Source organism: Sciurus carolinensis, chromosome 8 (genome assembly GCF_902686445.1).
Source record: "Sciurus carolinensis chromosome 8, mSciCar1.2, whole genome shotgun sequence".
NCBI lineage: Eukaryota > Metazoa > Chordata > Mammalia > Rodentia > Sciuridae > Sciurus > Sciurus carolinensis.
In genome coordinates, this window is record NC_062220.1 from 146,938,264 (window position 1) to 146,966,263 (window position 28,000).

Genomic DNA, 28,000 nt, shown 5'->3' on the forward strand with positions numbered 1-28,000 from the left:
GTGTGAGTGTCTGTGTGTGAGTGAGTGAGCGGGCGGGCGGGCGGGCGCGAGTGTGGCCGCCGCGGAGCGCGAGCAGGACCCGGCGGGCGCGCTCCCCCAGCCTCTCTCCCCGCCAGAACCATGTCGGGCAGGTCGGTTCGAGCCGAGACCAGGAGCCGGGCCAAAGATGATATCAAGAGGGTCATGGCGGCTATCGAGAAAGTGCGCAAATGGTAAGCCGAGGCGCCCGCCGGCCCGCTCGCTCGCTGCTGGGCGCCACGGCCGCCAGGAACCCCAGCCCGGCACAGAAAGCCGCGGGGCGCAGCGCTCCGGGCCGCCCTGCCGGCCGCGGGCCCGGAGTTGGCGAGGGCGGGCGAGCGGGCGGGCGGCGCGCGAGCCGGGTCACCTGCGCCAGGCGGGGGCCACGGCCGCTGCCCAGGTGCGCTCGCGCCTGTCGCCCACCTGGCGCGGCGGCGGCGGCAGCCTGGAGGCGGCTGGCGCCCGGGGCCGGGCGGCTGGAGCGGCGGGCAGCCCCCGCCGCGGCGCTTGGCTCCCGGGAGGGGGGCTCGGGGCCGGCCCCAGAAGCCATTTCGTTTTGTGCAAGTCACATGAAAGCGGCTTCCCGCGCGCCGGGGCCGCGGTGCCGGCGGCGGCGGGCAGAGCGCGAGCTCCATTGTGCAGGCACCGAGCGGGCCGCCGCCGCCGCCACCGCCGTCTCCTCCCCGCGCGCCCGGGGCGGCGCAGCGCCGGCCCCAGCGCCCTGGCCCGCGCCGGGCCTCCCGCCCTCCTGCCCTCCCGGCTCGCCCGCCCGCCCGCTCCCCGCCTCCCAGGCCCGGCGCCCTCGAGTCTGCGGAGTTTGCGGAGCGCGAGCCGTTTAAATTTAGCGCTTTGGGCTGCCTGGAGCGAGGGCTCCTGGCGAGGAAGAAAGATGGGGGCGAGCGCCGGGAGGCAGCGGCGCGGGCGGCCGCGGGGCGCGGGGCACCTGGGTCCCACCCGGCTCTGCGCGGCGCCCCGAGCACGGGGGGCGCGGGCCGGCCCATATTCGGGGCCAGAAGCCGGTCCTGGGCCGCGTCCGCCCGTCCCCGACCCGGGGCTCGTGTTTGTTTTGCGGAGAGAGCCGTTGTTTTTGTTCTCCGCACTGGAGAACGGCGAGATTCGGCGTGGGCCGGGCGTGTGTTTCAAGCTCGAATTAGATCGTGTCCGGCGTGGCCTCGTTAGAATCCGTGGGTTGGCACGTTTTCGTGGCCTCGGCAGGGTCTGATTCGGAAGCGACCCCAGGGCCAGGCCTGAGGCGCCAGCAGATCGCCAGGTCGCATTGGACTTGTTGAAAACTCCCCGCTCCCTGATTTCAACTTTATTATGTTTTTCCCACGGCTTCACCGGAGTCCGGGAGGGAGAGGAGCAGCCGCGACTGTGTCCCTGAGTGTCAGCGCCCGCGGGCTTGTCCTGACCCTTTATTAAAATCCTAGAGACTGACCAGGCCCCGTGGCAGGCTGTGTTTATATTTGGGGGTGTCATTCTTTGACTAACGCCTTGGTCTCTAAAAACCACTGGGGGCGAGCCTCCGGTCAGGTGGTGTCACAAGTTAGCTGTCCTTTCTGAGTCAAACCCAACAAAAAAGGCAAGGGGAAAATCAATAAAGTCCACGTGCTCCCGGGCCTCCTATGGAAAGGGCTGTCTGCGGATGGCCGGATGCCCGGCCGTGGGCTGGGTTTGGCTCCAATGGGACAAAGAATTTTCACAACCGTGAGAAGGAGAGGCTTTCCAAAGTTGAGATCCAAGTCTTGGGTGCCGGCAGCAGCTCCCCTGCCGCGCAGGGCGCCCAGTGCCCAACTGGAGCCATTTAAAAATGGCAGAAACAGCTGCAGGCCAAAACACACACAGGAAAACAACCCATAACCTTCTCTCCTGTGGGACTCCCAGTGGGAAGGCTGGAGCCACCTCCCTCCCTGCCTCAGCCCCTGTGCAAAGAGAGAGCTGGTGTTTGGGCCTGTGTCCCTTCTGGCTGTCACCAGCCTGGAGGGTAGAAGGGGACCAAGCAAGCTGCCCTTCTCAGCTCCTGGAGGAGTGGTGGGGCCTCCTGCCCCAGGTTCTCAGCCCTGCCCAGGCTCCTGCACCCAGTGACAGCTGCAGCCAGGGCTGCCAGCTGCTCAGCAGGGAGGGCAGATGGAGGGTTGGGGCTTTCTACCCAGGGGGCTGCAGAGCCGCCAGCCTCTCTGTCCTGGGCAAGCCCCACCGGCAGCCAGACACCAGTTGGGGTGGGGGATCTGTCGGGGCCCCTCCCTGCATTTCAGGCAACAGCACCTCACATCCTCTACAGACCTCAGCTTTGGGATCTCCTGGTTGAGCTTCCTTGTCACGTCTTTGCTGTGACCTTGGGCAATCCATGTAACTCAGTTCTCTGACCCCAGCAACAGGGGCTCAGGGGCTGTCTCCCCTCCTGGGGCTGCCGAAGGTAGTAAGGTCATGTCTCCAAAAGCACATTGTCCTGCTCACAGGAGCGCTTATGAATGTTCTTATTATAGGGTGGACTTTGTAGAAACTTGACTTTTTTTTTTTTTTTTTTTTTTAACTCCTTTCCTTCTTCTAAGCAGAAAGCATGGTCTTGTTGCCCAGGGTTCTCTAGCCCAGAGAAGCTGAATCTGGCTTTGCTGTGCCTTTAGAACAGGCTTCCAGTTAGCCCTGGAGGCTTTTGGGTTGTTTATTAACTGGCCACCAACCATGCATTTCACCACTGACTGGGAGGAAGGGTTGCCGGATTTAGCAAATACAGAACACCCAGTTAAATTTGTATTTCAGATAAACAACAAAATAATTTTAAAAAATAAATGTTTCTGCTGGGGCCATAGCTCAGTGGTAGAGCACATGCTTAGCATGTGGAAGGCCCTGGGTTCAAGCCCTGGTACACCACCCCAAAATAAATAAATATGGTATTTTTTAATGTAAGTGTATTCCACACAAAATTTGGGACATGCTTATACTAAAAAATTCCCCAGTTTTCTGAAGTTCACACATAACTAGGCATCTGTGTTCGTTTGTTCGGGGAACCCAGGGCCTCATTCGGGCTGGGCACATGCTCTACTGAGCTGCACCCCTGCGCGCCCTGTGTTTTCCGCAGAGGACAGTGAGGTGTCTGGCATACCCATCAGCCCTTAAGCCTACGGGGGAATTTCTTCTCAGCGCCAGTGACCCTAAAAATTTACACCCCCTTCCCTGCCAGGCCTCCCCTTCCCCTGCTCCTGCAGAAAAAGCCAGCAACCAGCAATGGCCTCCCTGTCTGTAGCTGCTGGCTGCTTTTCCTCCTGTCCGGTGTCCCAGGAAGGCAGGCTGCTGGAGTGCGAGGCAGAAGATGGCAGAAGGAAAAGCAAAATGGTGGGTCTCTCCTTTGGGAAGCTGGGCCAGGGTTAGGAGGCCTAGTGTGGGTGGAGAAGAGAAGGGGAAGGAAGGGCAGTCATTGGTGGGGAGGCAAAGGCGTGAGCCGCAAGGTAAGCATAGACCTGGGACCCCTCAGCGCTTGTTCCCTCAGCGACTCGCTGTGAAGACTGAGGCCTGTTCACCCGTCTCTGGAAGAGACAGGGGTTTGAGCCTGGGGCCTCATTTGGCTCCTCTGGGGTTTTGTCACGTCTGGGGTTTTGTCACAGCTGCCTACCTTCCTGCCGGCACAGGCAGGTGAAGTGGACCTGCGCCCAGTGAGGATGGCCTGGCCTAAGGTGTCAGGACTAACCCTGGACTGTGGCTGCAGAGGGAGGACTAGAGAGCTCTCTTTGGAGTCAGCAGGGTCCCCTTAGATGGGGGGCAATCCCCAGATGGTCTCCTTGGCCAGTCCTTGGACCTGGATGGAGGAGAACATTGGAACTTGACCTAGGCCCAGAGAATCCAGGGTGGGCACTTGTAGTTGATGTGCTGGGGAGGAGCATTTGGGGTACGTTCCTAACATGGGACCTCATCACGTGCTTTTGTTTCAGGAGCCCAGTCTGTTGTGATGAGGGGAAGTTCATAGGTAGGTTGGGGTACTTCTGGTGGTCATGTTGGATGCCAGCCCCTGCACCTACAGGTGGGGGGTGGGTGCCATCTGGAGCAAGGGGTCACTCCTTGGGGCACATGGTCCAGATTGTGTGTTTGAGAGTAGCCAGAAGTCTGGGGTTTTTTCATGGGGAGTCTTTTTTTTTTTTTTTTTTTTAAGTTTGGCAATCGATTCAAATTTTTAAAAGTACTCTGCAGGCCAAACAAAACGTGTCTGTTGGCTGTTCATTTGTCACCCTGGCTGTGAAGCAGTGGGAACAGCCTAGTACCCTCATCGGGGAAGAGCCACTTGTCCTGGGGTGATGGGTTTGGGAGGCAGTTGTGGGAAGTCTCAGCTGCTCCTCTGAGCCTGTGCTCCCACCCGACAGACATGTTTATGAAGTCCTCCCAGGAACGACCTCCATAACTCACACCTGAGCTCCGAGCCCCTCCCCTCCGGAAGTGGCTGGTGGAGCCCCAATGTCCAGTGGGGTTCTTCACGCTCCTGCTTCTATCCAGAAGCCTCTCTGTGTCCACCACCAGGAGAACAGCTTCCCGTCTCTGGAGTGACTTGGGGACTCAGCAAAGGGATCCCCAGCTGAGACCCAGGGAACCACAAGAGCCCTGCTGCCCTCAGCTCAGGGCCTTGAGTGCTTGAAACCCCTCCAGGAAGAGGGTGGCCACAGACACCCCACGTTCATCTTGGCTCTGTGTCAGCCTGCAAAGCCCAGAGCCCTGGCACACTTTCTGTCTTGAAAGTTGTCCTGTGCGTTGCAAGTCAATTACTTTTTTTTTTTTTTAATACCACAATCACACCTTAAGTTTGTTGGTTACTGGGGCCCAGGCCAAGGAAGCTAGCTGAGGTCCTTTGAGTTGTGAGTGGCTATTTGCATAGGTGGGATTCTAGCAGTTTGTGCTGTGTGTGTGTGTGTGTGTGTGTGTGTGGTGCTGGGTATTGAACCCCGGGCCTTGTGCATGTGAGACAAGTACTCTACCAACTGAGCTACCTCCCCAGCCCCAAGTTATGCTTCTTTGTCCAACTTCTATTACCTGTGTGCTCCTGAGAGTGGACTCAGTTTTCATGGGTAGCAGCATAGTAGGAGGTGGATGCTGAGCTCAAAGCCTGTGTCCAACCCTTGCTTTGCCACTTACAGTCTGTGTGACCATGAACTAGTGGTATAGCCTCTCTGGGCCTCCTATTTCTCTACCTACAAAACAGGGTGACAGCAGTCCCTATTTCCACCTTTTGGGAATCTCTAAATGAGCGAGAACATATAAATAAAGTGCTTGATGTGAAGCCTCACCTGCCCCAGGCCCTCTATACACAGTGGCCATTATGATTGTGGCCCTCCTTGTCCTGGGAACATCCCCATCTCTTCAGGTACCCTCTGGTTATTTAGAATAGAGGTGGCAAAAGATTGGAATCATGCTGGCTTGTCTCTTCTGCCTCTAGAAGGTAGGAGACAGCGGCAGGGAAACATACCTGCCTTGACTTCCTTTTTTCCTAGTTAAAAGGGACAGGGGTGGCGGCTGACAGACTAGTCCCAAAAGCAGCACGGCTCAGGGGCTTGGACACTGGCTTGGGGAGAACGAGTTCCCCTCCCCATGCCTCAGTTTCTCTGTCAGATGGGGAGCAGGACACTTCCTGTGACACAAGATTTTGTAGAAATTAGAGCAAGTTTATCTGGTGCTTAACACACAGAAGGCACTAGAAATGGCCAGTAGTGTAATCAAAGCCAAGCCGTAGCTTTCTCCTGTGGGAACATGTGGGACCCACGCGGCAGAGGCTGGGGGTGGAGGTGTCTGTGGTTTTGGTTAGCTGGTTTTGAGTGTGCATGGGCCTGCACCCACAGAGGGGAAGACCCAAGGGTGAATTTGGGTAGAAAGGACAAAAAAAAGTGTCAGGCCACTGAAGGACAGTGGTCCTCATGCCACGTATAGTTCCTGTGGAACTGTTACCACCGAAGGGGTCCCTGGAGGTTCTGCCACCTGTGCCAGCTGTGCCTCTGGCCCCAAGGGCTTCCTGTGGGTCCCTTGAATCAGCCAGGTTCCTCACCAGGCCCTGAGCAGATCCTCAGTGACTTCCCACTTCTCTGAGATGGCAGAGCCGGAGACCAGAACGTCAGAGTTCAGACCCCAGCTCCATTCCTGGAAGCTGTCCCCGAGCCTCCGTCCCCGTAGGTGCATGGCTCTGAGTGAGTGGGGCAGGAAGTGACACAGTCTGACGGAAGTTTGGTGGCGGTAGTAACGATCTAGAAAGTGGTGGTGGTGAGGAGCAGGGCGGTGGTGTGGAGAGGGCAGTAATTATTACCACCCCTTTTTCTTCCCGTGGCTTGTAATTTCCTCCTCATCTGGAGACCTCCCTCTTGCAGCGGAAAGCCTGGATTCTGTCCTTCCGAGTTCAGAGGTGGCCTGCAGACAGAGCCAAAGAGCCCTGAGGCGGTGCGGGCACTGGGATGCTCCCTACAAGGTCGGCTCTGCCTTTGCAGCCTTGGGGCCCCGGATGCAGCTGCGGCTCTCTAGCCCTCCGACCGTTCCAACGGGCAGGTGCCAGACAGCCTGGGTGGGAGCACTCATGCTTCCTGCCCTCCAGAGGGAGGATGAGGCTTAACTTGGTGATGTGACTTGCCCGGGGCCCCTGGCTATCAAGGGGCAGAGCTGGGGTTCCAGGCCACTTCTGTGTCATCAGGGATTATTCCCTTACTGTCCCAAGGAGTGTTCCTGCTCCCAACCCCCCTTGATAATGGTTCTTCCTCATCTTCCACAGGGAGAAGAAGTGGGTGACCGTTGGTGACACATCCCTACGAATATATAAGTGGGTCCCAGTGACGGAGCCAAAGGTTGACGACGTGAGTATGTGGGGTGGCCCCCGGGGATGGGGCTGTCAGTTTGTGCTCCTTCCACTGCGGGGAAAGGGCCTGTCGGCCTCTGCTTGCCAGAGCCGAGCACCGTGGAAGCTCAAGGACGCTGATGGACCCAGAGAGGCTGCTGGACCTGGGTCCCCACCTCCCTCCAGAGTTTGGCCCTCTGTACTGAGAGCCCCATGATTTGCCAGTGGAGACACACCTTAGTACAGGGCTGCTCCCTTCCCTGGGTCCGGGCACCATGGTTTGGGAGTGGAGACAGTGGTACCCACAGACATGCCCACCCTCCTTACTGCTGTGGCCCCCTTCCTGAGCACTTAACCATCTGCCGGGCCCTGAGCTCATGCTTCACCTTATTATCGCATTTACTTTTCATACTGAGCCTATGGAATTGAACTTTTTAAATCTCTATACAATTGCGGACACGAGCTCAGAGAGGAGAAGCCACTTCCCCAGAGTCACACTGCTAGTGTCTAAGCTGAGAATGGAGTTCAAGTCGGTCTAACTCCGAAGTGCTTGCTGTTTGCTCCTGGGAGCCTTCTGCTGGTTGCAGCTGCTGGTGACAGGTGGCCCTAGGAGTGAGAAAGCCTGGTGCAGGGTTGCCTGGGCTCTTGGGAGGGGCTGGAGGGGGCGTGGAACCATGCCGTCTGCGACACCTAGAGGGAGCTAGAGAGGCTGTGATGGGTATGGAGGGATCCAGAGCAGGCAGCCGGGCATTGCAGACAGGGTTTCCCAGCTCCTGGCTCCCGTGCCAGTTACCTCCCAAGACGCTGGGCCAGCTATTCTCATTCGGTGGCTGTCCCTCCTGCCTGGACTGCCTTCCCTATTCACCCAATTCAGTCATCTCATCCAGGAAGATGACTCCAATTAACACTGGCTCCAGACCCTCCTAGGACCAACGGGTTGTGGCTGATAACTTTTTAATGAGGGGTAATCTGGGGGTGCAGCTTTCTCCCTAGAGAGGAGAGCTAAGCCTCCCTCTTCCATTTTACGACTTGCCCCACGGTACTGGGGCTCCAGGCAGGGCTGAGGCACCATGCTGATGCCGTGATGGCAGGCCTGTCCCCAGTGGGTCAGTGTTGGGCTGGGGACTTTGGTGTTTGTCTTCCCTTCTGGTCCCGTCCTGGGCTTCTGCAGGAGGGACTGAGACTTGGTCCCTCTGCAAGTGTCCAGAGGAAGGGCAGGGTAGCCCAGCTCCTGGAAGGTGGTTCCTGGGCCTTGTTCATCATTAGGCTGCATGCGAGAAGATGTGGTCCCTGCTCTCAAGGGATTTATAATCCTATTGGGGGAAGATAATTATAGAATAGCATGAAGCAGACGACAGGGAGGTGCCTCATGGAACACGATCAAGGAGAACGTGGAAAAGGTGGGCCGTTGGAAGGACGGGCAGCTCCCAGGCTGGGCCAAGAGTGCTGGATTCGGAGAGAGCAGCCCTGCTCAGCCTGCGAGGCCGGACGGGTCGCCCACTGGGTGGGACTCTGCTCCCTCTTCCGGCAGTGGAGCTGTGCTCTCCAGTTCCTGGGTTTCTCCCCCGAGCCAACGCCATGTATCACCCAGGCAGTGCTTAGTGCGGTGATCGGGAAGCACTGTTCCCCCGTCATCCCTGAGCTGGGACGTGCAGTGCCCTGGGCACCCTCCCCTTTCCCTCTGGGGCCATGGCTCCCAGCCTGGCTGAGCGCCTTGATTAAAAATGCAGATTCCTGGGTCCCACCCCAGACAACAGAATCACAATCTCTGAGGTTGGGCCTGGGGAATCTGCATTGTGGGGAATTAGCTTTTAATTGTTTTAAAGAATACCCAATTATTATTCAGTTCTACCATTAAAATTTTTTTTCATATATACTTTCAGTTGTTGATGGACCTTTTTTTTATTCATTTACTTATTTGTGGTGCTAAGAATCAAACCCAGTGTCTCACACATGCTGGGCAAGCGCTCTCTCTACCACTGAACCACAACCCCAGCCCCAGTTATACCATTTTTTAAAAGTTAGAACTCTGGAAGGTTTCATTGTAAAATGAAACATAGTAAAATGTTTTGGATATTCAAATGTTACTTTAAGGAGGGTTTGTTTGTTTTTAATTAAGACAATACACATACCATAAAATTTACTTTTTTTTTTCTCTTGGTACTGGGGATTGAACCTAGGGACTCTTAACCACTGAGCCCCAGCCCCAGACCTTTTTTATTATTGTATTTAGAGACAGGGTGAGTTACTTAGGGCCTCACCAAGTTGCTGAGGCTGACTTTGAACTCACGATCCTTCTGCCTCAGCCTCTGGAGTTGCTGGGATGACAGGTGTGTGCCACGGCACCCTGCAAAATTTACTTTAAAATAATTTTTTTTTGGCGGGGGGTGCTGGAGATCGAACCCAGGGCCTGTGCTTATAAGGCAAGCACTCTACCGACTGAGCTGTCTCCCCAGCCCCTAAAATTTTTAATTTTAATTTTTCTTGCAATGCTAGGGATCCAACCAAGGGCCTCCTCGGCGCTCCACCATGGAGCTGCACTCCACATTCCTCCCTCTTCAGAGCATGCACTTCAGTGTTGGTATGTCCCTGGTTGTGCAACCACAACCACTAGAATTCCAGGACATTTGTATCACCCCAGAAAGCAAGCCCATACTTGTGATCTCTCACTCCCCATTCACCCTCCCGCCACCCCATCAAACCCCAGTCTACCTTCCTCTCTGCATTTGTGTGTCGCTACACTTTTACCACTATGACCCCCGCGTCCCTGCAGGCACCCCACCCCACCTCTCTTCCCCCGGGGGTTCCCTTTGGTCTCATCCCTCCAGGTGGAACCTGCGCTTATACGCTTACACACCGAGGGGAAACATACCCGTGCTCATCCTTTCTCACCATTAATGAGAAATTCACATGTTCTGCATCTTTCTTTTCTATATCTTGGAGATACTGAAATATTTTCATAGGTTAAGATTTTTGCCCATAGCACCATATTGGTACAGGAAAAGCGGCTGCATTCTCCATGATCGTTACATTGTATCGCACCAGGCGAACATACCATAATGTATTTAAGGAGTCTGACGGACTCCGGTGGTTTCCAGCATGACTCTGTTCTTACAGTGAAGAATCAGAGGTGGGGTGCAGCTCAGTGGCAGAGCTCCCACCTAACTTGCACGAGGCCCTGGGTTCCATCCCTGCGCTGAAAACTGGGACAGAGTAGCCCGGAGTCCACATCCCCTCCTCCTTCCCTACACCTGCAGAACGGCAGCCCCAGGGGACTCGAAGCTTCTGGGAGTGAGTGACCTCTGTCTTCCCAGGCTCACCTGGCCTCACGGTGCACCTGCTCTGGCGCAGTGACGATGGCCTTTCCCAGCCACTCTTCCTAGAGGAGGAAACAATTCCCGCCAGCCAAGGCGTTCCCCTGCCCTGGCGATGCCTCCACAGAGATGGGGTTATTTCCCAGGGTGTTGCACCTGGGCCAGCCCCGGAAATCTCACCTCCTTGACCCCAAAGTGGATGAGGCCCAGAGCTCGGCCTGTAGGGGGACACATTTAAATGCAGGCCAAAGCAAACCTTGCAGAGGCTTGGGGGCTCCAGGTCAATTGAATGGAGTGAAACATTGATGCCACTCCCCAGGGTCACACGTGTATGTGTACACACATGCAATCCGGTGACTCGGCTTCTGCTCTGTTTTCCCCTCCAGAAAAGCAAGAATAAGAAGAAAGGCAAAGACGAGAAGTGTGGCTCGGAGGTCACCACACCGGAGAACAGCTCCTCCCCTGGGATGATGGACATGCACGGTGAGCTCCCCACGGCCGGCCGCCGCCACCGTGGCCAGGCCCTGGGACTTGGGAAGCACTCGGTGTGTTTTTGTATCTCTAGCAGGTTTGTTCACATTCCAGGCAAGGGGTAGGAGGGCTGGGCAGGACTAGGAGGCCGCTGTGCCAAGGAGAAGGCTCTGCAGAGAAGAGGGAGTTCCTATGCCTGGTGTACCAAGCCAGAAAACAAAATGAACCAGAGACAAAAATAAGACTCCTGGGGCTGGGGAGATAGCTCAGCTGGTAGAGTGCTTGCCTCGCAAGCACAAGGCCCTGAGTTTGATCCCTGGTACTGCAAAAAAAAAAAAAAAAAGACTCCTCCCTCTTTGACCAGAAACCTCACAGATGTTTCTACAGCCCAGTATGCCCAGGAACTTTGGGGGGTATATGTTTCTTTTTCCCTCCTAGACCTGGCCTGACCATATAAATGACTGTATTTTCTTTTTCTCATTTTGCTTTGCTACTGGGAAGCTGCAAACTGGATTGATTGATTGATTTCCTTCCTTCCTTTTTTTTTTTTGTACCAGAGATTGAACCCAAGGGCACTTAAACACTAAGCCACATCCCCAGCACTTTTTGTTTTATTTATTTATTTATTTTTTGAGACAGGTTTTACTAAATTGCTTAGGGCCTTGCTAAGTTGCTGAAACTGACTTTGAATTTGTGATCCTCCTACCCCAGCCTCCCAAACTGGTGGGATTACAGGCATGGGCCACCAAGCCCAGCTCCTTGCTATTTAATTTCAAAAGTTGTAACCTGAGCTGGGCACAGTGGCATATGCCTGTAACCCAGTAATCACACGCCTGTAATCCTGGTGATTGGGAGGTTGAAGCAGGAGGATGTCAAGTTTGAGGCCAGTCTAGGCAATGTAGCAAGACCCTGTTTCATCAAAATAAAAACTAAAAAGGGCTGGGGATATACTTAAGTGGTAAAGTGCTCCTGGGTTCAATCCCTAATACAAAAAAAAAAAAAAAAAGGTTGTAACCTGTGTCTATCAAATCTAGGCTGAAAATGTGATTTGCCAGATTCCCATTTTCTCACCTTGTTAATATTTGTTTCTCTTTTTACCTTTTTATTTTGGAGGAAAGACTCAAATCCTAAGCATATGGCTGTGTGAAATGTTCACAAACTGCATACTCCCATGTGAGCAGCCCAGCTCAAAACCCAGACTGTTTCTAGCCAGTGCCAGTGGGCCTCCTCCCGCCCATCCCTATAAGGAAAATGTTCTCAGGGATTCAGATTTGAAGTTTTTACAACACTGAGTTAGCTTCTGTGTTAGCCAGCTTTCTGTTACTATAACACAATTCCTGAGTTAATGAACTTAAAAAGAGGAAAGGTTTCTTTTGGCTCACAGTTTCAAAGGTTTGAGTCCATGGACATTGTGTCTGGGCCTGTGGCAAGGCAGCACATTGTGGCAGGAGGGCCATAGTAGAGCAAAACTGCTCACCTTTGGCCTAGATGTGTGTGTGTTTGTTGGGGGGAGTGGAAAAGAGGAAGAGCAAGGGGCTGAGGTCCCCCCCCCCGGCCTTCAAGGGCATGCCCTCAGTGACCTGAAAACCTTCCACCAGGCCTCCCCTATTGAGGTCTTTACCACCTCCCAACCATGCCGTGCAGGGGACTTAGCCTCTCACACTTAGGCTCTTGGGGACCTTTAAGATCCAAACTATAGCAGCCCTCAATATTTATAAATCAGGAAACGTGCACTGCCGCCATCCTTTGTGAAGTCAGATCTAGAGCCCTGGAACGGCCAGCTGAGCAGGAGCGGTCCTGTAGAGAGGTCCTGACTGTACGCACCGGCTTCTCATTCTGTCACCTGGCTGGCCTGAGGGTAATAGTGCCTGCCGCCCCTACCGCCTTCCACCTCTCGATCCTAATTTCACTGTCTTTGTACTTTTGGCCACCCCAGACCTCTTGAATAGCAAGGCGGTACCAGACGAATAACTAAGTACGTTAATGAGAAAGGAATATCGGGTCAATGGAGTTTCTAAGACCTCCAGACCCAGGCCCGTCTTGTTCTGGGGAAGGAAGTCCCACAAACATCCTCATTTGTCCAAACTGATGAGTGTGGCAGACCCAGTACTTGGCTCCAGATCCCAGGAAGTCTTGCTTGTTTGCTTACCTGCCTTCAGAAAGGCACATGGGGTTTTGCTGCCCATTAATATGCTAGGAAGCCCCACAGGGGCCAGGGCTGTGGCTCAGTGGTAGAGCACTCACCTAGCACGTGCGAGGCACAGGGTTCGATCCTCGGCACCACATAAAAATAAATAAACAAAGGCATTGGGTCCACCTACAATTAAAAAAAAGAAAGAAAGAAAGCCCCACGTCATCATAGTCACGATTCGGAAGCAGACCTTTGAACTGGTATGTGACCTCTCCCCCCGCCCCCGGCACTGCTCGGCAGCCTCTCTCAGGAACCCAGGAGGCCAGCCTGGCTCCGGATCGGGCTGGACTGTGGAGTTCCAGGGGAGGGCACTCTCAGGCGGGGGTCAGGGCACCTGTATTCAGACCCTGACTCTCCCAGGACTTCCCCCGACCACGTGATCTTGGGCTAATGATTTAACCTCTGGCCTTGGGGTTCGTTTCATTTTAATCTGTGGACAGTGTAGCAGTGCCTGCTTGGTGAACCCCTTGCGAGGATTAAATGAGATCGTCTCTCTCAAGCCTTGGCACATTAACAGCTACCACTTACAAAATCATCGTGACGTGCCAGGCGCCACACTACGTTGGCTTCGAGCATTACCTCATTTGAATCTAATAAAAGTCCCATTTTACAGATGAAGAAACTAAGGCTCAAAGAGATGAAGTAACTTGCCTAACTTGAAGTTGGAAAGTTTGCAACTTCCAATCCTAGTGCTGGCCTTTGAGATCCTTCAAAGGCAGAATCCAGGCTTGCCACCTGGATTAATGCTTCACAGAAATCCAGAATGCTGAAGGGACTAGCTCCCCCAATGTGAGCCCACCTCCACCTTCTTGCTCCTTTCCATTCTAGGGCATGTACAGCAAGACAGGTGTGAAGGCTGAGGGAGAGAAGGTGGCCTGGCAAGTGTTCACAAGGCTGGGCAGGGTGGGGGCATTAGCACGGAATTCTTTGGTCTGCAAGATTCCACTAAAGAGGCCCAGGTATCAGAGTCCCGCCGTTACCAAGTTCCCAGGCCCGGCTTCTGTAGCTAGCTGGTTACGCGTGAGTGTGTGTCGTCATTCATTAATGCAGTACCTGCACGTGTATCTTTGCATAGGAAAGAACTTCAGACTGTCTCGCAGGGTAAATCAGGAGAGCACGCTTTTTTTTTTTTAAGTCTAGAATTCATAAGAGAAAGCTTTGTGTGATGAGAGCCCCAGAGTATACTGAATATAAGATCCAGTTTACCCAGCTGGGCCTCCGCAGCATGTTGAGTAGAGAAGAGACCTAGGGCTAGGAATCGGGCAGACCAGCCTAAGCTAGTGGCTCTGCCACTCTGAGCCTCAGTTTTCCCCTCCATAAAGTAGACATGGCAACATTGGCTACCTGGTCAGTTGTTGGGAGGATTGATCCACGTGACTGGGTCCAGTGGTGCACAACTCTCATCCCAGCTACTTGGGAGGCTGAGGCAGGAGGATTGCTTGAGCCTGGGAGTTTGTGGCCAGCCTGGGCCTCAGAGCGAGCTATAAGGTAACTAAGTGCCTGTGCCCAGTGCCTTGCTCATTGTAGGTACCCAGGACTATCGGGGGGCCTCGCTGGCCCCCACACTCACTTTCACTTGGCCCCAAGTATAGCATGTCCCAGAAAGACAGTGTCAGATCATGGTGTTATTTTTGAAATCACCGTAGGACAGGGGAGGTGTGCCCTGGCCCCCAGCTTTGCCACTAGCCCGACTGCTAATGCGACAACCCAATTACCTCTCTTTCCGTTTTCCTTTTTATTGTGAAGAGTTTCGTTGTGGAGAACAGAAGAGCAGATTATATGATGGGCCCTGTGGACCCCAGTCTTGGTTTTTATGAGCACCAGACTGTATTTGCTGCATCAATTTTTTTTTTAATGTGTTAAGTTTCTTAATTGACATGTAATTTACATTTTTTTTTTTTCAAAAACGGCCCTTGTGTGTGAAGTTCCAGGAGCTCTGACAGTTGTCTGCAGCCTGTGCTCACACATTTTCAAGTCAGTTTCCCTGCCTCACGATGTTGGAGTCTGTACCTACACATTTCAGAACACATTGCCAAGGAGTGACATTCTCTATACCCGCTGTGCCATTATCACTGCTAACAAAATTAACAATAATTCCTTAATAGCTTTTAAAATCCAGACCATATTCAAATTCCTGCATTACAGCTGGCATTCTAAATAGAATCCAAATAATTTCCATATATCATGTTTAGTCTAAAAGTCTCTTAGATTTCTTTTATCTGTAATAATCTCCCCTGCTTCTCCTTGGTGTGTGTGTGTGTGTGTGTATGAGAGAGAGAGAGACAGACATGCTGGGGATGGAATGGAGCTCAGGCTGCTTGCTTGCCAGGTTGGTAGGCAAGTAGGCAAGTATTCCACGACTATACCGAGTTACAACTACAGTCCTATTTTTGTTTTTTTGGAACTGGGGGTTGAACCCAGGAGTGTTAACCCCTGAGCCACATCCCTAACCCATTTTATTTTTAATTTTGAGAGAGGTGTTTAGGGCCTTGCTAAGTTGTTGAGACTGAACTCCAACTTGGCAATCCTCCTGCCTCAGCCTTCTGAACAGCTGGGATTACAGGCATGTACCACCATGCCTGGCTCAGTCCTTTTTTTTTTTAATGATAGTGACTTGATGAGATTGGGCCACTTGTTCTAGGTAGCCTGCTATTGCTACTTTGTCCCTCTCTCCCTTTTTTTTTTTTTTTTTTAATTCTTTTTAGTTGTAGATGGACATAATACCTTTATTCGTTTTTATGTGGTGCTGAGGATGGAACCCAGGGCCTCATGCATGCCAGGCAAGTGCTCCACCCCGGAGCCACAAGCCCAACGCTCCCTTTTGTTTGGGATCAACTGGAAGTCAGCACAAGAGACTTGGCGCTGTCAGGCGGAATGCCCTGGCAATACTGCTTCATGGCGCTTCATGGTCAGATCCTCGTCTGGTTCCCCACCCAGAAGTAGGTCTCAGGTGTCCCCAAAGATTTTAAATGTGTCAGGCCTCTGTCTCTCACTGGCTTCCTCAAAACACAGTGAAGGCCACCCAAGGGAAGGTTGGACCAGCTTCCAGAATCCTTTGCTCCACAGGACATGTGTGGTGGCCCTGGGTGATCAGCTCCAGAGTCTCAGGAAGAGGAGGTGCCCAGACCTTTCCCCGGGAGAGCAGCCCATGGGGCCCGAGGCAGCAAGGCATAGGGACGCTGACGCTGCCCCCAATCTGCTGCTCCTCGGCAGCGGCGGGATTTCACCCTGTGCCATTTTTCCCCCTGCAGACGATAACAGCAACCAGAGCTCCATAGCAGACGCCTCCCCCATCAAACAGGAGAACAGCAGCAACTCCAGCCCTGCCCCAGAGCCCAACTCAGCCATGCCCAGCGACAGCACAGACGCCAAAGTGGATGAGGCACAGGCAGATGGGAAGGAGCACCCCGGGGCTGAAGGTATGTGCCCGCCGCAGCTGGGGTGCCGGAGGGCCCCCCTCCTGCCAGCCTGCAGTCAGTCAGGGCACAGGTATTTAAGCAGCTTCTGCTATCTGGCAGCCGTAGAAGGTGACAGAAGGAGGAAGGTAAAACACCTAGAGAGGTACTCTTGTGCAGCAATTTAAAAATCAGATGATCCAGTATTTGGAGACATGGGGGATGTGATAATTATGAAATAGAAAAGGGAACAGGCCATCTTACTGAGTTACAGCAGGAGGGTGTGGTGATTTTAAATAGGATGGTCAGGAAGCACCTCACCGAGGTGACACAGGGAAGATAAGACTCAAACTGAGCAAGCAGCAGGTCCTGGGAGAAGCAGCTTGCTGGAGAGGAACAGGCAGTGCTAAGGCCCTGGGGCAGGAGGACGCTTCCAGTGTCTGGGAAAGAGAGAGGGGTGGAAACAGAAAGACGAGATCAGGAGTGGTGGGCTCTTAAAGCCACCGTACCCCCCTGGGTTTTTACAGTGGAGGAGACAGGAGCCACTGGAGATCTGGGTGACATGACCTGAAGAATTAAGAACAGACGATGGGGGTGCCAGGGTGGAGGCAGGAACCCCAGGCAGGAGACTACAGAAGTTGCCCTGGTGGGAGAAGGTGGCGACTGGGATAGAGTTGTGGGGGGAGGATTGGACAAACATCTGCATTCGTAGGTATGGGTGTGTGTTTATTTTGAGGTCCCTGCCAAAAAATGGAAATAGTGTCATACACGCCTGCACATCTGCCAGCTAAATTTGACATTTGTTATTTTGGGGTTTCTTTTCCTCTCTGCTTTCTCTGTAATTGTTTTTTCTAGGATCCTGTGAAAGTAAGCTGTAGACAGTAGGGCGTTTCATCCTAAGCGTGCCTCTTAAGGACGTCCTCTTAAAGAATCACCGCTGTGAAGCCTAAGAAAGGGGACAGTCGTTCCGATGGTCTAATGTGGGGTGTATTTTGAGTGTTAGGAGCGAGTGTGTGTTCGTGGGGGTACCTGGGCATGAGAGACAGGGAGGGACAGCAGAGGAGCAGGTCTGGCCTAGGCAGGCAGGCCCAGAGCTCCCCTGGCCCTGGAGTCTGCTTCCTGGGATCCCAGGCAGCTGCTTGCGTCCCAGCGTGTGCCTTGGGAGCAGCTGGTGGACTTCTGGAGGCGGCCGTCGCCTGCTGCAGAGTCTGTCCTCATCCCAGAGAGGCTCTGTGCTGGGTCCCAGGCCTCGGTCACAGCTACATCCTGCTTCCTGCCCCACAAGAGCACAGGTCATAGACTAGATCCAGTCCATGGGGCGTGGGTGTGGCCATGAAGCTCAGGGCTATTTTTCATTTTAAATTTGAACATGAGGTCAGAATTTAAAATGAAACAATTTCACTTAACATAAGATTGATTTCTATCTTCTCTCAAAAAAGTCAGGAGCTCTGGCAATGCTGGGCCTGCTTTCCAGGGGCAGCGACAAGCAAGAGTGGAGTAGTGGCTGCTCCTGGAAGAAGGGCAGGTGGGCCTGCGGGCTCCACTTGCCGCACTCCCCACCTCTCCCTACTGCCTTTCCCACCCCGCGACCAAAGGACAGTCATGCATGTTACCCACAGCCAGTTTTTCTCATTGAGGATTTAGAAGACAAATTAAGATATATATATTTTTTCTTAGTTGTTGAAGGCCCTTTATTTTATTTACTTATATGTGGTGCTGAGGATCGAACCCAGGGCCTCACACATGCCAGTCAAACGCTCTACCACTGAGCCACAGCCACAGCCACTAAGATAATTCTTGAATTCGTTTCTCTATCCATAGTGAAAAAGACTGAGAAGGCTGTTTTGTTTTTTGTTTTGTTCTGTTGCAGTACTGGGGATTGAACCTGGGAACACTGTACCATGGAGCTACATCCCCAGCTCCCAGATCCCCCTTTTGTTTTTGAGACAGGGCCTCCCTAAATTGCTGAGGCTGACCTCAAACTTGCCTTCCTCCTGCCTCAGCCTCCTGAGTAACTGATATTATAGGCGAGCACCACTGTACTAATAAAGGCTGTGCTTTTGAAGACATTGGGAAAATAATGTCTTAAAGAAGAAGAGAATATTTCTTTACAGTTCTTTGTGAAGCTTATCTGCATCCTGAGTCATCCATGGCATTCCTGTCCCCTATGGGGCTTTTGAATATGTGGTCACTGCTGTGATGGGCATAGTAAGAAAAGGGGGCTGGGGATTCTGGGAAGGCTTCCCAGAGGTGGTGCTATCTGAGCAGCACTTGAAGAATGAACGGATACTAGAAAAGGGACAGGCATTCCAGGCAGAAGGACCAAGTCTTGAAATGGTGTCACATGAAAGATCTATGTGAAGTGTGGTGGCTCTGGACCGCAGAAGTGGAAATAAGGAGTGTTGGGAGAGAAGACTGGGAACGGGGCACTTAGGCGGCCTCTGCTGGTCAGCAGGCTAGGCAGTCACCTCCTGCAGATAACTGGGAAGGTGTGGCCCAGACTCAGGCTGGAGGAAGCTGGCAGAGACCTAGAGGACCCAGTGGGGCAGCCTGGGGTCAGGTGGAGGTGTTCTGGGTGCAGGGGCCTCAGCATCTGAGCACACGAAGGGGCCCGTGTGCAAGGGTGGGGGCAGGGGTGCCAGGCATCCTAGCACGAGGAGCGGCGGAGGATGCAAGCCAAAGTGAGTCTGTCCTACCGCAGGCCTCTGGTGTGCCCACGCTCCCTCCGCCAGGGAGGTGCATCACCCAGGCTGCTTTGTGGCCTTCTCGGGCTTGTCTGCACACCTAGAAACATCTGCGTGAGATCGTCACATCTGCCGTTTGAAAACTCCAGGGGCTGGGCAGGTGGACCAGCAGCAGGGCACCTGCCTGCGTGCAAGGCTCCGGGCTGGGTCCCAGCACGGCAGGAGACCACTGCCACCAGTTTCCCTCGGCAGGCAGTCACGTTGGAGCTTATTCCTTGTTGGGATGAGAGCTTTGTTCCGTTCTCTTCACTTGCTGCTGTCCTTGCAATTATACAGATGTCCCATAGTTTATTTAGACAGTCCCTCCACTGACAGTCACTCAGGTTGGTCTGGTCTTTTTTGTTTTTTGTTTTTGGTTTTGATGCCAGGGATTGAACCCAGGGACACTCAACCATTGAGCCACATCCCCAGCCCTTTCTGGTATTTTATTTAGAGACAGGGTCTCTCTGAGTAACTGAGGGCCTTGCTAAGTTGTTGAGGTGGACTTGGAACTCAATTCTCCTGCCTCAGCCTCCCAAACTGCTGGGATTACAGGTGTGGGCCACCGCACTCGGCTCATCTTGTTTTTTAACACGTGGTCTGGCAGGGAGTCTCATACATGCATCTCTTTGCACCTTTGTCCGGGTACAAGTAGACCTGCAGGACCTGCACCTGTAGAACTGTTTAGAGGGCACGTGCATTAAGAACATGGGTAGCCAGGCACAGTGGCGCACGCCTGTGATCCCAGCGGCTCAGGAGGCTGAGACAGGAGGATCATAAGTTCAAAGCCAGCCTTAGCAACTTAGTGAGGCCCTAATCAACATAAAGAAAAAAAAAAAAAAACAGTTTGGGGATATGGCTCAGTGGTTAAGCCCCTCTGGGTTTAATGTGGGGCCAAAAAAAAAAAAAAGAACAGAGGTAGAGCTGGGGATGTGACTTAGTGCTGGAGTGCGTGCCTAGCATGCTCAGTTTGATCCCCAGCACAACATAAAAGTTGAGCCAGTGACATAAACCTGTAATCCCAGCTCTTTGGAAGGCTGAGGCAGGAGCATTACAAGCTTGAGGCAGCCTGGGCAATTTAGCCAGACCCTATTTTCAAATAAATAAAAAGGGCTAGGGATGTGGCTTAGTGGTAGAACGTTTGCCTAGCATGCATAAGACCCTGGGTTCAGTCCCCAATTCCACCAAAAAGGTAGGGAAAGTACGTGGGACTCCAGCGTGTGTAGACCCAGCTGGGCTCTGCGCCCGGGTGGTAGTGGGTGGGATGACTGCTGGAGCGGGGGCTCTGGCCTCAGCACTGGGGTCCGTCCTGTGCACCATGTGGCATTGGGAAGTATCCCTGCTCTCTGCCCATTAGATGCAAGCTGTGACACCAAAAATGCTTCCAGATATTACCCAATGTCCCCACGGTGGGGATGGTCCTAGCTGAGCGTCCCAGTGGCTTTGCTGTGGCCCCACCACGCACAGTCTGTGGACATCCATGCTCATCCCCCCTCGTCAGCCCCACAGTTACGGCACACCTGCCAGGCTTCCAGCACCTTCCCGGTCAGGTCGCTTTGCAGGTAGCAGGCAGAGGGCCTGGGACAGGTGGTGTGGTCACCTTAAGGCTGACATTTACTGGCCGAGTGGCCTTGGGCACTCATCACCTCCCATACACCTTCCTGCTTCCTTGCTTATAAAATGGGATGATAAAAGTTGCCTCCCTCGTCAGGTCCCTGCAAGGAGTGACGGGGCGGGAAGGGCCTGGGGAGCCGGGAGGCCATGTGGCCGCCCTCTGTGGCAGGCGTGCTTCTGGGGTGCTGACAGGTGTGGGCCGTGTCTGCAGCCATGTCCTGGCTTCTTCGCCCAGCTGGTTTCTCTGGCCGTGGTCTTGTTTCCCCTGTTTTTGGGGTCTGTGTCTCCTGTGTCCTAAAGGTCAGATGAAGCTCGGTTGCAGGAGTTACATTTTGGGCTAAAGCTTCCATAACTCCCACATTTTGTCCCTGCATTCCACCAAGGTCCTCCTCCAGCCACTCCAGGCCATGGGCCTGCACCACCTCCACGGGCACAGGACAGGCCCATGTGGCCTTCCCAGGTGGGTACGCTGGGACAGGGCAGGCTGGCTACCAGATATTGACCTTGCTTTGAACTTGTTTACTGCCAAGTGAGTTCAGGGAATGACATAATGTCCAAGCTCCCTGGACTAAATTTAGGCCCCAGGAAAAAAATTTCCCCTGGGTAAGTTCCAGCAGCAGCACACTCAGAGAACAGTACTGCTGCCCTGGACCGCGAGCCCAGGCCTGGAGAGGCCTCTGGCTGGGATGCGTCTTCCCGGCAGAGGGGCCCCATGAATTTATCTGGTGAATGGCCGGCCACCCTCATGATTTCTAAGCCAACATCCAGGGCACCCTCCTGCCCTTCTGTCTGTAAAGCCCACTGTGTGTAAGGCGAAGAAAGAACCGTGGCCACAGAGGTGAAGCTACAGACATGGCAGATTTTTTAGGTCAGTAAAAATTGTAAATGTTTTTGTTTAAAGCAAACAAATATGTTATGAAATAGAATATAAAATATAAAATGGATTCTTTTTCCATTTTACTAAGATGAATTTCACAAAATTTACCGTTTTGTGGCTGGGGGTGAAGCTCAGTGATAGATCTGCTTAGCGTGCATGAGGTCCTGTGTTCAGTCCTCAGCATCAAGAAATAAATGTAAAAAATTAACCATTTGTAAGTGAACAAGAATTCACTGGTACTGGGCACAGTGGCACACACCTGTAATCCCAGCTACTCAGGAGGCTGAGTCAGGAGGACTGCAAGTTGAGGGTCAGCCTCACCAAGTTAGTGAGGCCCTGTCTCAAAATAAAAGTGCTCAGTAGTAGAGTGCCCTTGGGTTCGCTCCCCAGTTTCACACACACACACAAAAGTTTAGTGGCACTTATTACCTTGTTACATTTACATTGTTGTGCAACCCCCCACCTCTCTCTGGTTCCAGAACATTTTTATCACCCCCAAAAAAGACTAAACCCGGGCTGGGGAGATAGCTCAGCTGTAGAGTGCTTGCCTTGCAAGCACAAGGCCCTGAGTTCGATCCCCAGTACCGCAAAAAAAAAAAAAGACTAAACCCATAAGTCCATCATTCCCATTTCTCCCTCCCCCATTCCCAGACCAGCAGTCTACTTTCAGTCTCAGTGGCTGTATCTGTTCTGGAAGCTTCTTAGGGCATACAACATGTGGTCCTTTGAGTCTGATTTCTCTCACTTAGCATCGTATCTTCAAGGTTCATCCATGTTGTACCACATTTTGGTGCTTTATTCCTTTTCTTTTTGCTTTTGTGTGTGTGTACATTGGCAAGAGCTCTACCATTAAGTTCCATCCCCAGCTTTTTTTTTTTTTTTTTTTCACCCAGTGTGATTTTGAGACAGGGCCTCACCAAATTGCTGAGGTTGGTCTCGAACTTGAATCCTCCTGCCTCAGCCTCCAAAGTAGCTGGAATGGCAGGTATCTGCCACTATACCCAGCTGTTTTATTCCTTTTTATGACTGAATAACATTCTGTTGTATGGATATACCATATTTGGTTTGGATATTCATCTGTCCATTTACATTTGGGCTGTTTCCACTCGGGGGCTGTTAACGAATATTCATGTACAAGAATCTATTTGAGTCTCCATTTTTAGTTCTAGGCTTATACCTAGGAGTGAAATTGCTGGGTCCTTTCTAATTCTTTAACTTTTTGAGGCACCTCCATTAACATGGATTTTAAACATAAAACATCAAAGAAATTTCAGGTTTATATAGAGTTTGACTCTGTGCCCTAAATAATCCCTCGATTAGTCCCATCTGGAGTTAGTTTGCAGTTTGGGATCTTTTCCTATCATTCCACAGCCACTTGACAGGGTGACGTTTGTCAGCCATGTTTTTACAGAGGGGGCATCTGGGACTGAGAGCACCTGGCCCTACAAGAAGACAGTGGCAGAGGAAGAAGGGGCAGTATTTGAACCCAGATCCATCATCCAAATCCTGTGTTCCTCATGCACCAGGTGCAGGCAGAGCCCAACCCTGGTGATGGGGGACCTTGACTCTTCCTTGGGACAACAAGAAAGCCCAGCTCCAGGTTGGGTGCAGTGGCTTGGGAGGCTGAGGCAGGAGGAGGGCGAGTTCAGCCCGCTGTAGCCCAACCAGTTTGGGACCCTGAACAGCCACTGGTTCTTCCCGCGTTCCCATATTGCTTGCTTGGCTTTCGATTCAAGCCTGAATGCTTCGCTCCTCTTCTCCTTTTTTATAGTCCTCCTCAGAAACCCCAGAAAGTAAGTCTGGTTGCTTAGGCATTCCCGAGTACTATTTTAGAGTGTGCTTTGCAAACCACGTGACCTGCTGGAGCCTTGTGTGCAGCAGCTCAGGCCCAGGTAGGAGCTTGCTGTTCCCTCCCTGAGTCCCAGAAGCTCCGGGTAACCCACAGCCAGTGCCGCCCCGCAAGGCTCTATTCCTCTGCCAGCCCACACCTTCCTGCTGCCAAAGAAATTTAGGATGGGGAAGCCAGGAGACGGAGTCGTGAGAAACAACCCAAACCCCCAGAATCGTCAGATAAGGGATTGCTCACTGGAATGCTGTGCAGCCATCTTGTAAGCTCTTGTGTTTAGGGAATTGGAAAGGACGTGAAAACTTGTGATCGCCATCCGGGGAGGTAGGAAAATGAGAAGCATGTAGGGGAACAGGCTAGAAAAGTGGGAACAAATCCTCTAAAAATGTTCTGCGGTATCTGTGGGTGGTGGTTTGAGATGACAGGTGATTTTAACTTTTTTTCTGTATTCTGTTTCCTGCATGAAGTCATTGCTCTGATATCAGAGGAACACCCCTATTATTAAGAGAAATGTTTACAAGGGGTCAGTTCCCTCTGATGTCCCCCAGGAGAAGAGTGCTGGCTCTGTACAGAAACAGGGCAAAGCCTCCCTGGCAGCCGCCTCCCTTTGGGGGCAGGAGTGGCCAGCCATGATTGTGGGGTGCATTGGGCCCACCAGAGGGCGCCAGGCGCCTGCAGCATCCTGCGGTTGTCCTCCTGCCCGGCAGCCGAGAGAGGTTCTGGGAGTGGCCTGTGACCCCACTGCTTAAAACAGTCTCTCTAACAAATAAACAAGAGGCGTTCCAAGCCCACAGCTCATCCAGGCCTGGAAGATGCCCGCCACAAAACTACCCAGTTCCTGGTATTTTTAGCACTTGGCCCATCTGGCGTCGCATCTCACGTATCTGAAAACAGCTTCTGTCGTCTTGCTTTTCTCAGACGCGTCTGATGAGCAGAACTCACAGTCTTCGATGGAAAACTCAATGAACAGTTCAGAGAAAGTAGAACGGCAGCCATCTGCAGAGTCGGGGCTGGCTGCAGAGATGTCCACAATCTCTCAGGTACCTAGAGCCAGGCCTCAGAGGGCCAGCCAGAGCGGCCAGGAGCCCGGGGGGTTGTTGGGGGTACGTTGAAAGGTGTTGTCATTTTGTTTTGTCTTTGGACAGTTGGGCCTGCCATTTATCCACCAAGCAGTGTCCCTGACCATCGCACTGGGTGCCTGTCCCACAGCGATGGAGGAGGAGGACATGGGCCCTCCCGTCAGGGAGCCTCTGAGTAGGGGAGGGAGGGACCTTCCTCTCAGCCTCAGCATCCATGTCTCAGAGACCTAAAGGCCTCTGCAAGCAGCCCAGGCCGCTGCTTGGACCCCTTGCTGGGTGGTAGCCAAGTATCAGAATCTGGCTCAGATCAGTCATGCTGTCTGCCCATCCCTACCTTCCCACTCACACTGGGAGGACCCCTCTGCCTCCCCGATATCAGATCTGGCCTGAGCCTCACCTGTCTCACCTGCCTCCTCTGTCTCTCTCCCGAGGTGGAGCAGGTCGCTCTGTAGGTCCAGCTCCACGCTCACTCGCTGTCACCCTGGCCCAGTGCTTTGCAAAACAGATGGCCTTTCACCTGAACAGGGCCACCCTCCCCAGGATCCCCACAGCCCACTTGCTCCCATCGATACCCATGTGTAGTTTGTATGCTTCCTTAAATTAAGGGGGGAAAATGCAGGGAGGAAGAGAGCAGGTCTTCCAGAGTCCCCAGCTCCTGCTGCGTGGTCTCCAGAAGACCTCGCACAGCCTGCCTCCAAGCCTGACACCCACCCCACACCAGGTCCAGTGCCTGTATTTCAGATGTAACACCAAGCACCTGCTGCATGCCAGGTACCAGGGACAGAGGGCAGCTCAGCTGAGAGGTCCCTCCTGGCACTCATGGGCTAAGGATAGGCACTCATGCCAGGAGGCCCAGCAGACACAGGCAAGACACGCAGTCTGACCGAGTGCCGTGTGGGAGAGAGGCACAGGGCGACATGAAGAGAAGTAATGATACCTTGGCAGGAGTACTCGGGCTGTGTGGGAGGACATGCTGGGCGGCCGCGGAGGAAGCTCCTGTGTCATCCAGGCAGGTGGAGGCTCAGGAGTGGCTGGGCAGTGGTGAGCAAGAGAGGCGAGCAGGCCACAAATGGGAATTACTACGGGGTGGGGTGGGGGTAGGTGCCGCAAGGTGCTGAACAAGCCTGGGCTGTGTCCCAGGCCAGCGGCGACACAGAGACTGGGAACCACCAGTCAGAATGGGTGTGATCGGGAGTTTGACCTCAGGTGTTCTCAGGTGTCAGGGTGACTGGGTGGTGAGTGAGTGACTATTTTGATCTTTTTGGGGGGTCATGAGACATCTTGGGAATTTTGGGACAATTGCAGACTTTTCCACCAGAATTATGTGCATGTGCGTACATTTAACAAATGCTGAGTGTCTGCCCTGGGCTGGGAACCCGTGTCCTGGAGGAACAATGGTTCAGGCGACTCAGTGGGTCTGGGCCTGGGGAGACGGCCTTAGAGCCTGGGCAGGGCAACTGTAGCTGGTGTACAAATCATCACCCTCACACTTCACTGCAGATGGGACAGTCACTCACAAGGAAGCCTGGATCATCTGGGTGGGGTGAGGGGCGAGAAGCTCAGAGGCAGAGGATGCCAGGGTGACACTGCACTTGCAGGGCCAGGCTGGGGCTTTGCCTAGTCCTGAACGCACTGGGGCGTGATGTTCCCCTGTGACCGTGCCTGGCTGGGGCCGGGACCACAGCCCCCCTCTCCCTCGCCGTCTTCCTGGGCTGCAGCCAGAATCCCTCTCCTGCTTATTAACCCATGTCTCTCTGCTCTTCCTTCTCCCCCAAGGATTTGGAAGGAGTGCCACCCTCTAAAAAGATGAAGCTGGAGGCCTCTCACCAGAACCCCGAGGAGATGTAGGCTCCGAGCTCCGTCCTCCGGTCCGTGTTCTGCGGCAGGCGCATCAGCAGGCTTATTCTACAAAAGTGCTGCCCAGCAATTCTCTTGGGCGCGAACAGGACTACTAACGTTTCAAGTTTACCAAGTGCAAATCCAAGAAGACCCAGAACGGTGAAACTTCTCAGACACTGAAGAACTCTGCTGCGAAGCGAGCACTCGAACCCAGAGGCGGCTGTCCTGGGAGGCGGCCGGCCGCTCAGGAGCGTCCACACTGTCTCGGAAGCCAAGATTACGTTTGTGTTGCTGCTGTTTCCCCCACTTCTCTATTTAACGATATAAGCTATTCGAGGGTGGTACCCATCAGGAATTCGCTTTTTGTCGGGGGCTTTTCACTCTTCTACCAATTCCTTCCGCTTTCTTTTTTTGTGCCTTGTGCCCTTGAGGTGACCTCTGGCATGTTTCCTGGTTGTTTTGTGTCTCCCTTTACGAAGTGCCCTCTCGGTCCAGCTGAGGCAGCGACCACCACCTTCCTTGCCCCTGTCCTCCCTGCCCAGGACTGCTGTGGAGGAGGTGGGCTGGAGCTGCAGGACAGTAGACACTCCTCAGCTGACCCAGTTTCGGGAGGGGGGACTTGGGCACACCCTGAGTGTGGGCTTGGCACCAGCCTCCAGGACCCCTGGAGTCACAGGTGCCAGGGCCCAGTCCTCAAGGGCTGGCCTCCTCGCGTTCAGGCTACGCCCTCACCTCCTGGAGGGGGCCTCGAGAACGGGGCGTTTCCAAGCTCCCAGAAGCCCAGATGAACATGCAAAGCCCTTAGATTTTTCTGGCACTTCCATGTCTTGCCCCCACCGTCTCCACCACCTCCATCACTGCTTTCTCCTGGACCTCCGAAGACGAAGTGGCTTCTCTGGCTGACTGTGTGTTTGTCTCCTTAAGACAACAGCAGGACCAGGAGGTGGGAGCAGGCAGCAGGGATAGCTGGTGCTGAACTTTCTCACAGGACGTTGCTTGGATTTCAAATCCACAGAAACCTGCTGCCCTCTGAACCCCATCCCCCCAGAGCCTTGGGCCTCCCCCGGCCCCCAGAGGCAAGATTGCAATCGGAGGAAACCCACTGGCTTCTGGGAAATGTTCTGACTCTCAGAGCTGACAGTTGGATTGAATCTCATTCCCAGGACCTGCCGTGGTCTCCGCCAGGGATCCGGCCTTGACGGTTGGGCCTTAAAGGCCAGAAACAAGGCACCAAGGAATTGGAAAGATTTGCACAGCCTCCAGAAAGGAGCGACTGAATTTCCCCTTCCCGTGCCCGGCCTGCGCTGGGACAGTCCTCTCCAAGTGGAGATGCCCTGGATGAACTGCCTAGCTATTGAGTTTGGAGGCCTGGTTCGCTCCTAGTTCACACACGGCCCCTGGGACCCTAACCCTTTGCCTAAGCTTTCTTTACTGCACTGGAGTTCTGACTCCCTTTGAGTTGTGTGTTATGGGGGGCGGGAGGGGGACTTTGGGTTTTGTTGGGGATTTTTGTTTTTGTTTTTGTTTTGGCTAATTGGTGCATATTCAGGTACCACTTGACACGTGGCTCTTTCTCCCGACCACCATGGGAAGTGTCTGCCAGGTTCCATTTTCTAAGAGTTTCTGAGGGTGAAGCTCCTATTTTTTTTTTTTTAAGGGAGCCTATTTCCTGCACTTCAAGAAGAATCAAAATGTTCCTGAATTTCAAATACCTCATGCAAAATGTCTCCTGAAATAAGGGAAGAAAAAAAAAAAACTGAAAATCTTAATGTTGAAGTTAGCAATGCCGAAAGGTTCTGTCTTAAAAAAAAAAAAAATCCTGTACTTATCAATTTTGCCC

The 28,000-nt window shown here is 53.3% G+C and overlaps 1 protein-coding gene across 2 annotated transcripts; it reads left to right on the forward strand.

Annotated features, from left to right (window-relative positions):
- Bcl7a (BAF chromatin remodeling complex subunit BCL7A) lies at window positions 1-28,000 on the forward strand. 2 transcript variants are annotated; one of them, XM_047561992.1, is made up of 9 exons: window positions 71-212; window positions 3,200-3,351; window positions 3,945-3,979; window positions 6,354-6,451; window positions 6,749-6,830; window positions 10,512-10,608; window positions 16,039-16,206; window positions 24,161-24,282; window positions 26,098-28,000. In XM_047561992.1, the coding sequence occupies exons 4-9, from the start codon at window positions 6,438-6,440 to the stop codon at window positions 26,167-26,169; spliced, it is 555 nt and encodes a 184-aa protein (XP_047417948.1). In that variant the 5' UTR covers window positions 71-212; window positions 3,200-3,351; window positions 3,945-3,979; window positions 6,354-6,437; the 3' UTR covers window positions 26,170-28,000. The 2 variants fall into 2 exon arrangements, with proteins under 2 accessions (XP_047417947.1, XP_047417948.1); XM_047561991.1 differs by lacking the exons at window positions 3,200-3,351; window positions 3,945-3,979; window positions 6,354-6,451 and having other exon boundaries at window positions 1-212.

Excerpts from the sequence above, each read along its gene's own strand:
- Bcl7a (XM_047561991.1), top strand. The coding sequence starts at position 121 with ATGTCGGGCAGGTCGGTTCGAGCCGAGACCAGGAGCCGGGCCAAAGAT. Across the intron at positions 6,831-10,511 it reads CGGAGCCAAAGGTTGACGAC|AAAAGCAAGAATAAGAAGAA; the intron begins GTGAGTATGTGG and ends TTTCCCCTCCAG. Across the intron at positions 16,207-24,160 it reads GGAGCACCCCGGGGCTGAAG|ACGCGTCTGATGAGCAGAAC; the intron begins GTATGTGCCCGC and ends TGCTTTTCTCAG.